Below are 15554 nucleotides of genomic sequence, written 5' to 3'. Positions count from 1 at the left end.
CGATTCCTGAAACGAAAAATAACTAGAGTCTTAACAATTTTTTTTGCAGTTATCAATTTGGGTTTTGCGTGAAAACTGCTCTACCACCGATGCTACTATGAGTGTTGTCAGAGGCATAGTTGAGGGACTTGAGTCCGGGAAGGTTGTGGGGGTCACACTATTGGACCTGTCAAAGGCCTTTGACTGTTTCCCACAGTATTTTACTCGAAAAACTGTCATATTATGGTGTAAGAGGTACTCCTTTGGGTTTTATTAAAACTTACCTGAATAATCGTTTCCAGAGAGTTTTTTATAACAATACATTTTTTGAGCTGAGGCCGATTGACCTAGGTGTACCGCAGGGATCGGTTTTGGGTCCGCTTCTGTTCGTTATTTACATCAATGATTTTAACAACTATATGAAGCCATGTCACATTGTACTATTTGCTGACGATACATCCTTCATATATACTCTTCTATGAATTATTCAGCTTTTGTTGATAAGACTATGGAAATACAAGAAAAAGCGGAGCACCGGTTCAGTGTCAACAAACTCAAGATGAATAAAGAAAAATCACAAAACATGATTGTTTCTATGGCTCTGCCATTACCTGAATTCCAGTGTGTCAAATTATTGGGTTTTACTCTGGACAATAGGCTAAATTGGTCGAGCCACATTTCAAGTTTGAAAACTAAGCTATCGAGTGCCTTATTTTTACTTAGACAGCTGAAACCAATAACAAATTTCACTACGTTGAAAATAGTATTTTGCTCGCTGATACAGTCTCTTATTTCTCACGGTATTCTACTTTGGGGAAATTCTAGTGATGCTCAATGCATTTTTATATTACAGAAAAAAGCTCTGAGAATTCTTGCTAGAATCGGTTTCAGGGATTATTGCCGTGAATCATTCATCACTCATGAAATTATGTCGGTGCCTTCTTTGTATGTTTACTCAAGCCTATTAGATATTCACAAAAGGGCCCCCTTGTTTCTCAAACAATCCAGTTTACATAATCATGATACACGTAACAGCAATTGTATTAGACCTTAACGTTTCAGGCTGATGAAATCACAACAAAACTCCTATGATTTAGAATTGTATAATGCACTTCCTGCTAACATTAAAAATATGAGTATGTTTTGTTTTAAAAAAGTTATAAAAAAATATTTAAAAAAAAACTGTTTTTATTCCACTTCAGAACATTTAGAACATGTGCGTAGACACACTTTTGACGCAAGGAAGATGCTCGCCAAACCTCCACACTCAATTTGTTAATATGTTATAATGTACCCTGTAAACTTATTACAAATTTTTACCGTTTATTTTATTTTGTAGAAAACTTTGTACCTTGCACCTATTTGTTTTTCTGACTTGTCATGAATGTATTTTATACATAACATGATCAAATAAATTAGTGTTAGAAATCACACGTTAAAAGGTAAGACCTCGTTAGTCCTTGGCTCTCACAAGTTTCTCAACTTCTGAGAGTTGTTGTTCGTATGGGGGCGACAGCTGATTAACGGAAAAACAGATTTTAAACAGAGATTTTTTAAAAATATGTCTATCTATCAATGTGAACAAAAAAAAAAGATAAACCAGTTATCAACTGAAGATGATTGTGGATACTAGCAATCGAATGTCATGAAATAGTTTGATTTGAAATATTTATTCTTTTTTTTGCATTTTCTTTTATCATTGATCTTCATTACTTTATCTTAATTTTTATTTTTAACGGAGGTCCGCTCGAGTATAACTGATTTTCTTTATTCAAAAGATTTCTCAACTCTTCGTTCCATAAATCAAATAAATTCTTAGGTAAACAACAAAACTACCACAATTGCTGACTAAATATGAGAAGCTGTTTTTCCCTCTCAACTCACAAATATTTTTCTTGTTTTTTGCATTTTGTAATCTATAGTCATAATTTTCCGCAATTTTAATAAGGTTCCTGTAAATACTTTTATAATCGTGACAGTAGTTAAAGAATTAATCAAGGTTTAAGTAATATAATGTTGGCACTTCATATTTTTGTCCAAAGCCTTTATATTTTTTTATAGTCCAAGGTTTTAATTTTCAATGTTCCATATTGGAAAAGCTTCACAAAACATTTCCAGTTTTGATATCCCTGAAAGAGGTTTTTAAAACATGCTCATTAAAATAGAAATACTCCTCTTCTCACTAAGCTAAAAAATTCGTAATACTAAATTCCTCAAATTATAGAACCCATTTTTATTGAGGTACTCTTTCAGAGGATCCCAGAAAAAATCAAGTGAAATGAAGTCCGGAGACTGTGCAGGGCACTGCTTTTGGTCTTGATGCAAACAAATCCACCAGTTCCCGGAATTTGGAATTGAAAAAATAACACATAAAAATGGACAATCTTCTTTATTTTGGATAAAACAAAAAAAATACTATTAACAAGGAATATGTTATATACAGATTAATGTTCCAGTAACCACGATATCCTAATGAACATAATTCAGCTAAAACTTTCCGAAACACTTTAGTGTTTCAATTACAGCGAATTGCAGAATACAACATGCAAAACTGACCACCAAATAAATGCCTAATCGGTGAATTTCCTGTTGACGTTACGTCCAAACAGAGCCGTACGGATTTGTGGCACCAACTGCTGCGAAATCAGCTCCAGACGAGCCTCCATAGTATTGCTGATCTTGATTTTGTTTTTCTGCGCCAGCAGGTCGATTCCCCCGGTGGTTTCTTGGGACAGATGGATTTCGTCATCAATTTTCAGATGGATGTCCTTACCGGTGGCATCTTTATACTTGTTCGTGACGGTGGGAATGATGGATTTGACCAGTTCTCGGTCCTGGGGCCGAACTCGAATGGTAACATCTTTCTCAAAAAGCTGAAACAACGGGAAACGTTTATACAATTTCCAAACGAAAAAGGTGAGTTAGTAAGAGGCCGGAGTTATACCAGTTAATAGAAAAACATTTCACATTAGCCTAAAAGAGAATATGATCCTTTAAATTCAATAACATTTACCGATTTGAGGTTAGGTTTGACAGCAATAAGGAAGCTGTTCAGAGATTTCAAGGCATCCTTACACTTACAAGTTTTTTGGTTATGTTGATTGAATAACTGATGGGTGGTTAGGTTATAAAATTAGATACTTCTCCCCCCAAAATTATAGGTTTGTTCTGGTTCTAACTAACATCCCAGAACGCTTGGAAACTGCGCAAGACATGGTGCGTATTAACAAAAAAACTCAAACAGTCCGAAATCGTCTCGGACACTTGTTTAAACCAGAAAGCTTTTGAGGAGACCACTGTGCCACCTATCGTATATATGAAGAGATGAAGACGAGAAAATACTAATAATCATTTTGTTATGTAGCGTATGCCTATAGTCAGCTCAAATGTTATCTACCCTCAATCATCAATTATTCAAATCAAATAAATAAGAAAACATCCCAGCAAATAGCCCAAACAAATTTTCACATGAATGCGCATGAGCAACGGGAACAGTTCTCAACAGTTCAGTTTAGGATAATTTCGCAGTCAAAACCAGAACAGAGGATTCATCAGTCCGAAATTATCCTCAATAAACCAGAACACTCTACCGGGTGTCAACGAATCTATTAGACAAGTCATAATTTCTAGACTATTAGGAGAATTGAAATGAGATTTGGTATAGTTGAATGGTATGTGGAGAGGAATGTTTTCACATATTTTTCACTTTCCGGTCACTTCCGGTTTCAGCGGAAATGGCTCCGGTTCTGAATTTTTAAATGGAACACCCTGTATATTGTAACATTTTTGGATTTCTGAGACAATTCTGGATCAGAAACTGACATTTCCGGAAGTTTTTCACCCTACTTGATTTTTTCAGAGTCACTTTTAAAATTGCATCTAGGTGGCCATGATCGGACGTAAACTAATCTATGGACCTCAGGTGATATCAGAAAATTGCAATAGCGGAGTTTTAGTGACTAGTGTGTTGAATATGAATGAGACAAGTTTACAAAATAACATTTTCGTATCTAACAATTATTTTTCAAATGGCGACCATTTTTTGACAAGCAATTTCCGAAAAAAGGATTTTTTGACGAATCTAACGTTACTAATTTATTTGCGATTGGATCAACAAATTTAACAAATTTAACTAATAATTTCAGCGATGCACTTAAATTTTTTGCAATATCCTAAGTTCTTGAAAATTCCACTATAGTAAATTTTCAAAGTGCATCCCTCCTTGTTCAAGACACATTTCAGCTCGTTCAATTGTTTCTCTCAACACGTTTTGTAACATTTGAGGCGATATACTTCTAAATGCCTGTTGAATCCTTTCTTCTAAGATTTCGAGAGTGGCTGGGGCTGTTGCATAGTAGACCCTTTCTTTTACATATCCCCAAATGAAGAAATCTAACACAGTCAGATCCGGTGAGCGGGCAGGCCACCGTACTGGACCGTTGGTTGCAATAACTCTATTATTAAAATGCTCTATTAAAAAATCAAGTACGTCTCTGCTATTATGGGGTGGTGCTCCATCTTGCTGGAAGTAAATTTGCCGTAAAACTTCTAAAGGCATATCATTAAGATGATCCTCGATTTCATTTTGAAGAAAACCCAAGTATTTAACCCCTGTTAACTGACCTTGAAACAATATTGGACCAATTATTCTGTTTCCAACGATAATAGCCCAGACATTGACGCCAAACCTTTCTTGAAAATTGCCCTCTCTCATTGCATGTTGATTTTGTTGGGCTCAGTACCGACAATTCTGCTTATTAAACATGCCATTATTTGTAAACCGTGATTCGTCGGAAAATAGAATGAAGTTGATAAAATTTGGGTTAACTCTATGATTTTGAAGCAACCAATCACAAAATACTACTCTTCTATTGCCGTCGTCAGCATACAAATGTTGATGTAACTGATATTTAAATGCTCGATATCCGTGCTTTTTCAGTATTTTTCTTGCTGATTCGTGACTTATCTGCATTTCTCTACTAATTTCTCTTAAAGAAACCGTTTTGTCAACTTCTACCATAGCAAGAACGTTAATCTCAGTCTCCTCATTTATGACAAACCTCTGTTCTGCGTCTCGATTTCCCTCTTGCCTAAAACGACTCTCAACATAGGGAAAATACTGATGAGATGAGTGTTGCCGATTGGGATATCTCTGAGCATACAACTCAGCAGCTTTCCTTGAATTTCTGTGGCATTCTCCAAACAATAACAACATATCCACTTTTTCACTTTGAGTATACATTATTTCGACGAAAAATTAAACTAAAATTAACGAAAATCAAGAGAAACTTCTACTTTCTGCTCATAAAGCTTATGTCACTGTCATAACCTAGGTGAGCGTTTTGTTCTCCAAAGTGGACTTGATGGAAATAACCGCAAAATATTATGCATCATTCCTATCCATGGCACCCTTGACAAAAGTAAATGAATTTGTATCGAGTATTTTCCTCAGTAATATTTAATTTATGTTCTTATTTGTAATCCAATCGCAAATAAATTAGTATCGTTAGATTTGTCAAAAAATCCTTTTTTCGGAAAGTGCTTGTCAAAAAATGGTCGCCATTTGAAAAATAATAGTTAGACACGAAAATGTTATTTTGTAAACTTGTCTCATTCATATTCAACACACTAGTCACTAAAACTCCGCTATTGCAATTTTCTGATATCACCTGAGGTCCATAGATTAGTTTACGTCCGATCATGGCCACCTAGATGCAATTTTAAAAGTGACTCTAAAAAAATCAAGTAGGCTGAAAAACTTCCGGAAATGTCAGTTTCTGATTCAGAATTGTCTCAGAAATCCAAAAATGTTACAATATACAGGGTGTTCCATTTAAAAATTCAGAACCGGAGCCATTTCCGCTGAAACCGGAAGTGACCGGAAAGTGAAAAATATGTGAAAACTCTCCTCTCCACATACCATTTATCTGTACCAAATCTCGTTTTGATACACCTAATAGTCTAGAAGTTATGACTTGTCTAATAGATTCGTTAACACCCGGTATATCAACTGCGCATGATCCTGACGTCCTAGAACCTGAATTTCGCAGAACCAGAACAAACCTTATATGAAAATACGAAATGAAAGCTATAACGTTATTTATATGCACGCGCTGCAGGCCCCCGGTCGGTACCAGCAACCGCTGCGTCCCTGCATTTTTAATCTGATATATCTTGCAATAATTGAATAGAACTGGCCAATACTTGATGAAAATCCATATTTAAAAAAAACTAATCAATAGAGATTATTCTATGACACGTGTTTCGCTATAGAATAGCTTCTTCAAGCATAACTGGTTAGTAAATAGTGTGAGTGAAATAGTGAAAATCATAGAATAAACTCTATGCTTGAAGAAGCTATTGTATAGCGAAACAGTGTCGCGGTTTTTGTAAAACCCTTATAGTGAAAATCATAGAATAAACTCCATTGATAATTTTTTTTATCTTGCAATAATTAATTTAAATTACATGCTGTAGAGGGCCATGTTGATCTATAATAAATGCGCAATATTTCTGATGTACTTAATTGGATAAGGACTAATGCTGTATTGCTTAAAATTGTTTCGTAAATAAGCCATTATTTCTCGAGGATATCCCTAAGAGATAGACATATACACATGTGTACTTTTTGAAGACCTTTTTAAGGAATAAAATACTGTGGTACATTTTTTATTTATTTCGTAGGGTTCAGCCAGCCTTTGTAATGTAAGCGCAAAAAAATGTGTTTACTTAGGACATCACGTTAGAAACCTATAAAATTATCAGCGTGTCTCTACTATATTACAAATGTTATATACATATAAACCTTCCTCTTGAATCACACTACCTATTGAAAAAAGCCGCATCAAAATCCACTGCGTAGTTTTAAAGAGCTGAGCACAAATAGGGACAGTGGTTGAGATATGTGTTTTTGATGATATTTGAAATGAAGATTCATCGTCGGGGCACAACAAAGAGAATAGTTTCATAAAAAAAAATCATTACATGTCAATATGTATTACTAGCTAATTTTTCTATTCATTTATAGAAAAAGATGAAGAATACTCCACCAAATACTCAGTTTTTTTGTGAAATGACAGGCTCATTCTAATCTTATGTATTTTTTTTATTTAAGAAAAAATTATAACAATTTTAAAATCGGATCAATGTTCAGTTCAGGAACTGATCACGATTTGAGTGTTGAAATTCGATATTGGTGCAGTCATAATTACTTGAAATTTTTATTATCTGTTTAAAATGTGGCGTCCTTGGACAAGTACTAATAGTAATAACGAGTGTGATAACAACGCAGACTTTTTCCAGTGTAGTGATTCCAATAGCGATGGTGGATAATGCGAAAAAGAGATACCGGTGAATAAGATTCAGATGCATTTGAATACTGAAACACAGAGAGTATGTTTCAATATATATAAGAATCTACATCTCAAGGTTGGTTTCAAGGGAAACAAACTATTACAAGCAACATCAGATTTGACCGTAATTCCTTTCTCAGTTGTTCGTAAAATAGTCAAAAACAAACCTTGTGAACACAAGACGCGATGTTATACAGGATTACCAAAAATCTTTAATGTTCATCTGATAAAAACATTGAAAAAAAAAACAATATACGACTGTTACAAAAGCAATGAGATTCCTATAACTGAAATCATAAGGAAGAAATTGAATACTTTCGGCTATAAAGTGAGCTGCTGTAACAAAACTCTTCAGAATTGAATAAAGAAATTAGGATTTAGATTTAAAATAAAAAAAAAAAGTCGACCAGTTATGGAAAAGAAAAAAATAGTGGAATTGCGTAAGAAATACTTAGAACTAATAACTAAATATAGACAAGAACAACGGCAAATTTTCTTTCTGGACGAAACTTGTTATGACACTCACGACACAGTTATGAAAGGGTGGATTGATGGTTCGAGAATGTGTACGCCTAACATGCCTGCAAACAAAGGATTGCGACTAATCACTGTGCATTGCGGAGGAAGTAAAGGATGGGTTCCGACTATCTTGAGACGCCCCAGCACATCAACAACCTATCACATTCAGGGCCTTTAAAAAAACTAACTTTTTATACAATAGGATGGAATTTTCCAATTGAACATTAATGCTTCGGATTTTTCATGAATATGCTGTGTTATCATAATTGACAAAAGGACCATATTCAACTGATAGACTTCACCTCTACTTGAATATTTCAAACAAAATGATCATTGGTGTAGTCATAAAGAATACTTCTAGACAAAAGACAAAAAGTATACATATGCTCTGTGTCCCAGTGATATCTAACAATCTGGAATTATTCAACATATGTGGAAATGAATATGTGTCTTTTAATAATAATTTTGCATGATCCTTTAGAATCTGCAGTTTTCTTTGTAACCTAAGGATTTCCACGTTCAAAACCGCTACGTGTTTCGCTATACAATATCTTCCTCAAGCATTTTCATACAGGCTGAATTCTACCTAATTTGTACTTTGTATATTAACAATTTGAATCATATTTAACGACTAATATAATTTTACCTATGTAAAAACTAATAAAAAATAAATGAAAATTTAAACAAACTCAATAAATGGACACATAATGAACGAATTACTATTTGTGCTGTACATAACAACAATTTGAGTCCTACGACCTTCTAGATGGATCAGGAGTATACTTTATATTGGCCAAACAGGGAGAACCGTTTGCCAAAGAATGAAAGAACATATGAGTGGTGTCGTGAATGTGAAGACCAATTTCACAATTGCAAATCATGTTTTGGCATGAGTTTTCTCTTTTGAAACTGTTTTTAAATGTGGAAATCGGTAATTACTTTCTTACATGTCCATCCAATGAGTTTTGGTGAAAATTTTCTTCTATAATGTTTAAAAAAATAAATAGTGTTTACCAGAACTCTGGTAAAATTATTGGTCATTACGTAGATGAAAGGTCATATAATTCGAATTATTGGGGTGTGAGTAAATAAGTGTAAAACATTTAAGGTGATTAAAGGGGGTACATAAAATTTGTATAACAATTTTTTTCACAAGCACTATAAAAGTTACAATATTGAAATTAACCTGACGTTTTGTACTACCAAAAAGACATTTATCCAGAAATTTATTTGGTTTACCCCATGGTTGTAAGGGGTGGAAAACGCAACCCCTAAAATTTATTTCCAATGTAACTTTTTGTCCCATTATTTGTTTACCATTTAAAAATTCATTTTCGATAGCCTGTTTCATTCTAAACAAAGAATGTCTTTATGGTATTTTGCCCAAAATAAACCAGTTCGCAGCAAAAAATTATTTTACGAACGACTACAGAGATACATCGTCATAAATGCGAACTGGATTTATTGTTATTTTGTAGTTAGTACCTGCATTAAACGATGTAATAAACGAAACTAATTTATTAATAACAAAACACACAACGTGTAGAAATCATAGTAAATGTTCAATATGTCTACCTTCAGACATTACGCTTGCGTCTAGACGTCGGCGCATTGAGCCTCTTTTTTTCAATGAGGAATCACTTCCTTAAATGTTTTACACTTATTCAGTTACACCCTGTATAAAGCATAAATTGACACGAAATTCAGTCAGTATGAAAACACCTGAGGAAGCATTTCTATAGCGAAACACCCGTTTTCATTCCATAAACTGTCCAATGAAAATTTATTAATTCCATTTTTTTCATATTCAACAAGGGTTTTAATTTACTTTCAGAAAAAATCAACAGAAGCAAATTCTATGTTGAATTGCCAGGAGCAGATGAACTCTGCATCAGTATGACAAATTTTTAGGACAGCATTTGAGTTACAACATGAAAGAATAGCTTTGAAATGAAATAAAAGTACTAAAATACAATTTGCTGGTGATCATATTAACATTAAATATATTCACTGAGATTGGACTGAAAAAAAAAACTAAATTTTTTCTATAATTTGAAAAAATTACCAAAATTTGTCAGATGCAGCACGTGGTCACTTCCATTGGTATGAACGGAAACTATTTATTGGAATGTTGTTGACTTCATGAAATACTATCAAGTTAATACTACTGGGTATATTTCTTTTTGTCTGGAAGTAGACATTAGTAATCGAGAATAATTTAGAAACAGCCACACATCTATCAATCTACTGTACATTGATTGTCCCAAATATCTTCAAGGTTTACTTGTCTTTGATTTGTCGTATTGTAATGAGTCTATAAAAATCGTATTTCCTGTTTATACCAGATGCGTCTTGCTTCGATGATTAATGAAAACTTTTCATCACTAGAGAAAAGAAAAAAATTAACGAATATCAATAAAAACTCTCCTCTTCCAGAAGTAGCAGAAAAAGCAAAGTAATCACATTCGGATGACAAAATCAAGATCCGAGATGAATGCAAGGAGTATTTTCTGTCTTCAAATCCTCATAGTTTAAAATCTGTTTTTCCGTTAACCAGCTGTCGCACCCCTACGAACGACAACCCTCATAAGTTGAAACTTGTGCGAGCTAAGGATTAACGAGGTCTTACCTTTTAACGTGTGATTCCTAACACAATGATCTCTATATTCATTTTAAGAGCCTCGTACTGGATTCATAAGCACCGTAATCAACATGACGTGCTGTCATCCTCTAACAATACTTGGTCTTCCCAATAATCCAGTCCTGCATTATCTACAGCCAAAAATAGACTGTAGAAAGACTCTATTATATGTGATAAAAATTTACATTACATTGAGAAAATTGATAGTTCTAATAGATTCAAGTTTAGTGTTATAGTTTTACCTTAACACCATGGCTTCTATAACTTAGACAAATTTTTTGGAACTGAATCTTTTTGAATGAATATGCTGTGCATATCTGTCAATATTGGGGCTCACGTTGTGACATGTGAAGAAATGAAATAAATTAATCATTTTAAAGACAGTAATTTGATAGATGTGTTACTTTGAAACAAAATGAAAATTCAAATAGTGTAACAAGTACTGTTGAAAATATTCAAGAACCCATAACCGGTAATTTGAAGTATATTTCTCTTACCTGGTATAACCCCTGCAGAATGAGGTTCTGAAGAATTTCTGTGTATTTTGTCTATAAAGATTAGTACGTGCATTTAATGTTTAATACTACAGAAAATTAATTATTCTATGAATTTCAACTGATTAATCAGTTCTATTAGTGCAATTAAAATACCAAAATTATTGTGATGTGTTAAAAAATGTTAGTTTTACCTGATATAATCCCTGCAAAATGAGGCTTTCCAGGATTTGGGAATATTTTCCCTGGTCGTTTGTGACCTGACCAAGTCGTTTACGCGCCTCCTCTAGTACGGTACGAACGTGATCTTCCCTAACCTTCAATACTTTCAATCGAGCCTGATTCAACATGTTAGACGATTGGCTGAAAGGAAATATCTATGTAATCAATAAAGAACAATTGGGAGAGGCACATAGGAATGATCTGTCACATGACTACGCTTCACTTACATTTTTTTCTGGAGTTCGACCTGTTTCTCTTTCTTCTCATAATATTCCATAATCTTGAGACGTTGTTGCTGAACAAGGCGCCCCTTTTCAATATTAAATTCTTCCTCGGCCTTGGCATCGATTTCTTCTGCCTTTTCGTTTGCCTCTTGTTCAATGAAAGCCATCATATGCTTGATCTGGAGGGATAATCATTCTTAGTTAACAGTAACAGTGTTTGAAATTACTGCGAGAAAACTTATCGGGAGTTAACAGAATAGAATCGTTATATGTCAAATTTTCCAGATTCATTTTCAGATTTACACTTACCTGCTTTTGTACATCAACGTCGCTCAAAGCCATGGTGAACTTTTTCAAGAAATACTATCAAGAGATATAAGTTAATGAAGATACAGACAACGCCTTCACTTAACAAGAGACACCCAAATTACGGACGTGAAACGCAAAGCTTATTTGATTGATCATATGACTTACTTCTGTTAAGTCTTGTGACTTTTCAGTCAGACTGTCACACTTCACCCACTGAAATTTTGGCAACACGGCAGTGAAAATTCTTCAGAAAGTACGTTTCATTAAAGCTTAACCCAGGATCAATATTTGATCAACCAAAGATTTGATTCGCGACTGGTTTTTTTCGGTGTCAACAGTATTCAACATCGACTGCTATGGTTATTAACCTTGTATTCTATATTGATTATTATATTGAACAACATCATCATAAGTTGGTTAACGAAACACGCGTCGAGAAAGTATTTTTGATCTGGTGTGGGAAAAGTCTTTTCAGTAGAAATAAGTGACAATTCCTTGGTGAACAACTGGCATCAGTGAAATATCTACAGCATTACTCATATAAAAAACAATTCAAGAATAATCTTGATGGTAATGATAATCTTGACGGTAATAATAATCTTGTCAAGCAGTTAAAAAAATAATACTTGGTTTCGCATTTTCCCACCACTCCAATTCAAAAATTTTGTCGATGGAGGAAATTGCCTATCGATATGACGCTTCTCAAAGATACACAGCTGATCAGAATAACTGAATATGAAACATAAGTATACTACTTATTTTTATTGTTTTAAAGTTTGCTGTACCTTTTTTGAATTGTTTAATTGTGAATTCGTTAGAGTAATACTTTTGGTGCTATTATTCGCTAACGAGAAGAACACGGATTCTAAACGATTTGTGAAAACAGCTGACAGAACTTTGTTTTTGTGTCACCATCTAACTATGAGTTATAATAGTTTTGATGAATGTCAAATTTGAACAAAAATAGAAAATTGCAACAGGAAGAGAAAACACGAAGCATTAAATCGATGGAATGATCTATTCCGTTATGGGAAACGGGTAAATATTCGTTTTGAGGGCACCCAGCTATTTTGAAAAAATTTTCAAGTGTACTTACGTATTTTGATGCGTAGATTACGAATCCGAAAGAAAAAAGCGGCGCTCTCCCTTACGGCCCTTCAAAGTTCAGAAAAGGGCAACTTTTCAGCCTTCTTTTTCACTAGGCCACCTTTACACCTTATTCTTCCTTAATTGACACTTTTCAATTCATCAATCAACATTTTTCTTATAAAAAACTTTATTCAAAAACGAATGCTTTTATCAGTCATACCAACTATGCCATTAACCTTAAAAACGTAAAATACAGATATATAACCAAAGAGCAGCTCCGTATATTTTTTTACATTTTTATTGTAAAAAGGTTGATTGTTGAAGTGAAAAGTGTCAAGGAAAGAGGAATAAGGTGTAAAGGTGACCTAGTGATTAAATGCTTGTGTTTTTAAATAGTTTATCTTCTGAAAAAGAAAGCTGAATAGTTGCCCTTTTCTGAACCTTGAAGGGCCGTGACTTTGTAAATAAGGGGGAGCGCCGCTTTTTTCTTTCGGATTCGTAATCTACGCATCAAAATACGTAAGTTTATTCAAAAATTTTTTCAAAATCGCCGGGTGCCCTCAAAACGAATATTTACCCGGAAACGTAGTAAAAACGCAAATTTGTTATGATGATCTTGTACATTTTTTTTACATACAAATTGGAAGAAAAATTCACCCAAAATAACTACTGTCAACTGTCTAATTCTTCACAGAGAGGGCATTTTAGTTGTCAACATCAAATTATCTCGTTTTCTAGGGATTAATTCCATACATCACCTTTTACTCTTTATACTTCATATATTCGTAATGATAGGGAGCGAAATTCTTTTCAGCTCCTATCTTCGAAACAAAGCATCATATCAAAAATTATCATAGGACGAAATATCCTCAGAATAGTCCCATCAAATTTTGCCGCATGTTCAATAAACACCTTGTATATCACAACAGTTCTGAGTATTGAGAAAACTAGTTGACCCCTACGTCAGTTACGAGGCTGGATGTCGATTATGTAACCCAGTTACATAACTGTCGGATCTGGATAATGGTTCCAGTAATCGAGCCCAATAAACTAAAGTTTGTTATAGCGCAAAACCAAGTGGGGTTTGGGTCCAACTCAGATCCACTTTAGTGTGGGCTCCACCTGTAGTAGCAACATGATCCTGGAACTCGGCTGGATAGCCCTGGCAGCTGAAGCCATTAATGGAAAAAGAAGAAGAAAGAAGACAAAAATCAAGAAGAAATACTTTTAGGTCAAGATTGATTTACAACATACACAATTTTAAGACAACGATAAAAATAAAATAAAATTTATCTTTCAATTCTACTTAATTATTTATTTTATTTATATTCTATATTCCGTACGCCACAACTGAATATTCTCTGATGTCAGATCAATAATCGATGTTCGGTAGTGAAATTTGACATCATTTGTTGTTTTAATATAGCTTCCCTGTCAATAAAGAATAAACATGCTTATTTCTCTACAACAACAGCAGCAAAACTCCCAGCAGCAAGCTGTTCAACAGCAAATGCAACAACAGCAGCAAGCCCAACAGCAACAACAAGCTCAACAGCAGCAGCAGCAGCAACAACAACAACCTCTGGATAATATTTCCCAAATAAAGGCTTTGATTGGACCTCTGAGGGAATCACTTTCTGTAACTTTTGTGCACTTTTCTAGAAAGAACTATTTATTTAGGCTTTTCTTTTTCAGACCACAATAAAAACTGCTGCTCAGACTTTGAACCAAAACAGCCAGGTTGATGCAGGTATACAGTGAGTAAAATCTACAGACCTAATGTCACAAAAATCTAACCTATTTTAAAGCAATTACAAAAAAGTGGATTGTCTTACTAAAAATTACTTGTTTCAGGAAAGGTGTTGATGTTCAGATACCTCGTTTTGACAAGAACCTCGAGGAATTTTACTCCATCTGCGATCAAATAGAACTTCATTTGGTAAGGAAGCAATTTATAAATACATATTTCACATGAACAGTTTCAAGTGGCCATATCAAGTAAAGTAGACTGGAACACCAATTTTTGACTTCAGATTGATGAACAGTGCCCGTTGAAACAAATAAATACCTGAAATATTGTTAGAAAAGTCATGAATTTTGTTTCATTTTCAGAAAACGTCCCTAAAATGTCAATCACAGCAAGAGAGCAGTAACAGATTCCTGCCCCTTCAGGTGGCACCTACAAGAAGCGAGAGTCTTGGAATGAATGATAACACCCAATCATACCCACAATTTTTAGCTGCGGTCAATATGCAGGTTTCTTATACCAAAGAAATCCACGATACTCTAGTTGCTGCCGCCCAAAACATATCGCCTTCTGATTGACAACTTCAACAACATTACTGACGTGAATCAGATTATTGAAATAACAATTCCTGTAGGCCTCTAGCAAAATATGCAACAGGAATATTCAACTCACGATTTATATTTCCATCTATTGTGTATAAGATTTATAAGTTGTAGTTTGGTAGATATGTTTGTAATACATTTTTACTACTGTTATAAAAAAATTGTTTAATGTCTAGACAGGAATAAATTCCAATAACAAAACATATTATTATCATTAGCAAGCATGTTACAGTTTCATATCTGCCTCTATCTATCTATCTATCTATCTATATATATATATATATATATATATATATATATATATATATATATATATATATATATATATATATATATATATATATATATATATATATAAAGTTGAGAATCTTAGCGA

General features: G+C 33.9%; 2 protein-coding genes across 3 annotated transcripts; one reads left to right on the top strand and one right to left on the bottom strand.

The window, feature by feature from the left end:
• Positions 1-2353: 2353 nt before the first annotated feature.
• Vha26 (V-type proton ATPase subunit Vha26) lies at positions 2354-11926 on the bottom strand. 2 transcript variants are annotated; one of them, XM_074172707.1, is made up of 5 exons: positions 11741-11926; positions 11435-11610; positions 11180-11348; positions 10989-11039; positions 2354-2852 (listed from the first exon to the last, which is right to left on the bottom strand). In XM_074172707.1, the coding sequence occupies exons 1-5, from the start codon at positions 11771-11773 to the stop codon at positions 2550-2552; spliced, it is 732 nt and encodes a 243-aa protein (XP_074028808.1). In that variant the 5' UTR covers positions 11774-11926; the 3' UTR covers positions 2354-2549. The 2 variants fall into 2 exon arrangements, with proteins under 2 accessions (XP_074028808.1, XP_023028494.1); XM_023172726.2 differs by lacking the exon at positions 10989-11039 and having other exon boundaries at positions 11741-11921.
• A 2112-nt stretch (positions 11927-14038) lies between these two features.
• Positions 14039-15377, top strand: ix (mediator complex subunit intersex). Its single transcript, XM_023172715.2, has 4 exons — positions 14039-14468; positions 14525-14586; positions 14684-14768; positions 14942-15377. Exons 1-4 carry the CDS (start codon positions 14280-14282, stop codon positions 15152-15154), a joined length of 549 nt encoding a protein of 182 aa, XP_023028483.1. The 5' UTR covers positions 14039-14279; the 3' UTR covers positions 15155-15377.
• The last annotated feature ends 177 nt before the right edge of the window (positions 15378-15554 follow it).

This window comes from Leptinotarsa decemlineata, unplaced genomic scaffold, assembly GCF_025532065.1.
Source record: "Leptinotarsa decemlineata unplaced genomic scaffold, Ldec_3_MD MMD2_P_RNA_scaffold_12, whole genome shotgun sequence".
NCBI lineage: Eukaryota > Metazoa > Arthropoda > Insecta > Coleoptera > Chrysomelidae > Leptinotarsa > Leptinotarsa decemlineata.
Note: the sequence above shows the minus strand (reverse complement) of the source record. Positions and strands in the feature narration are given on the sequence as shown.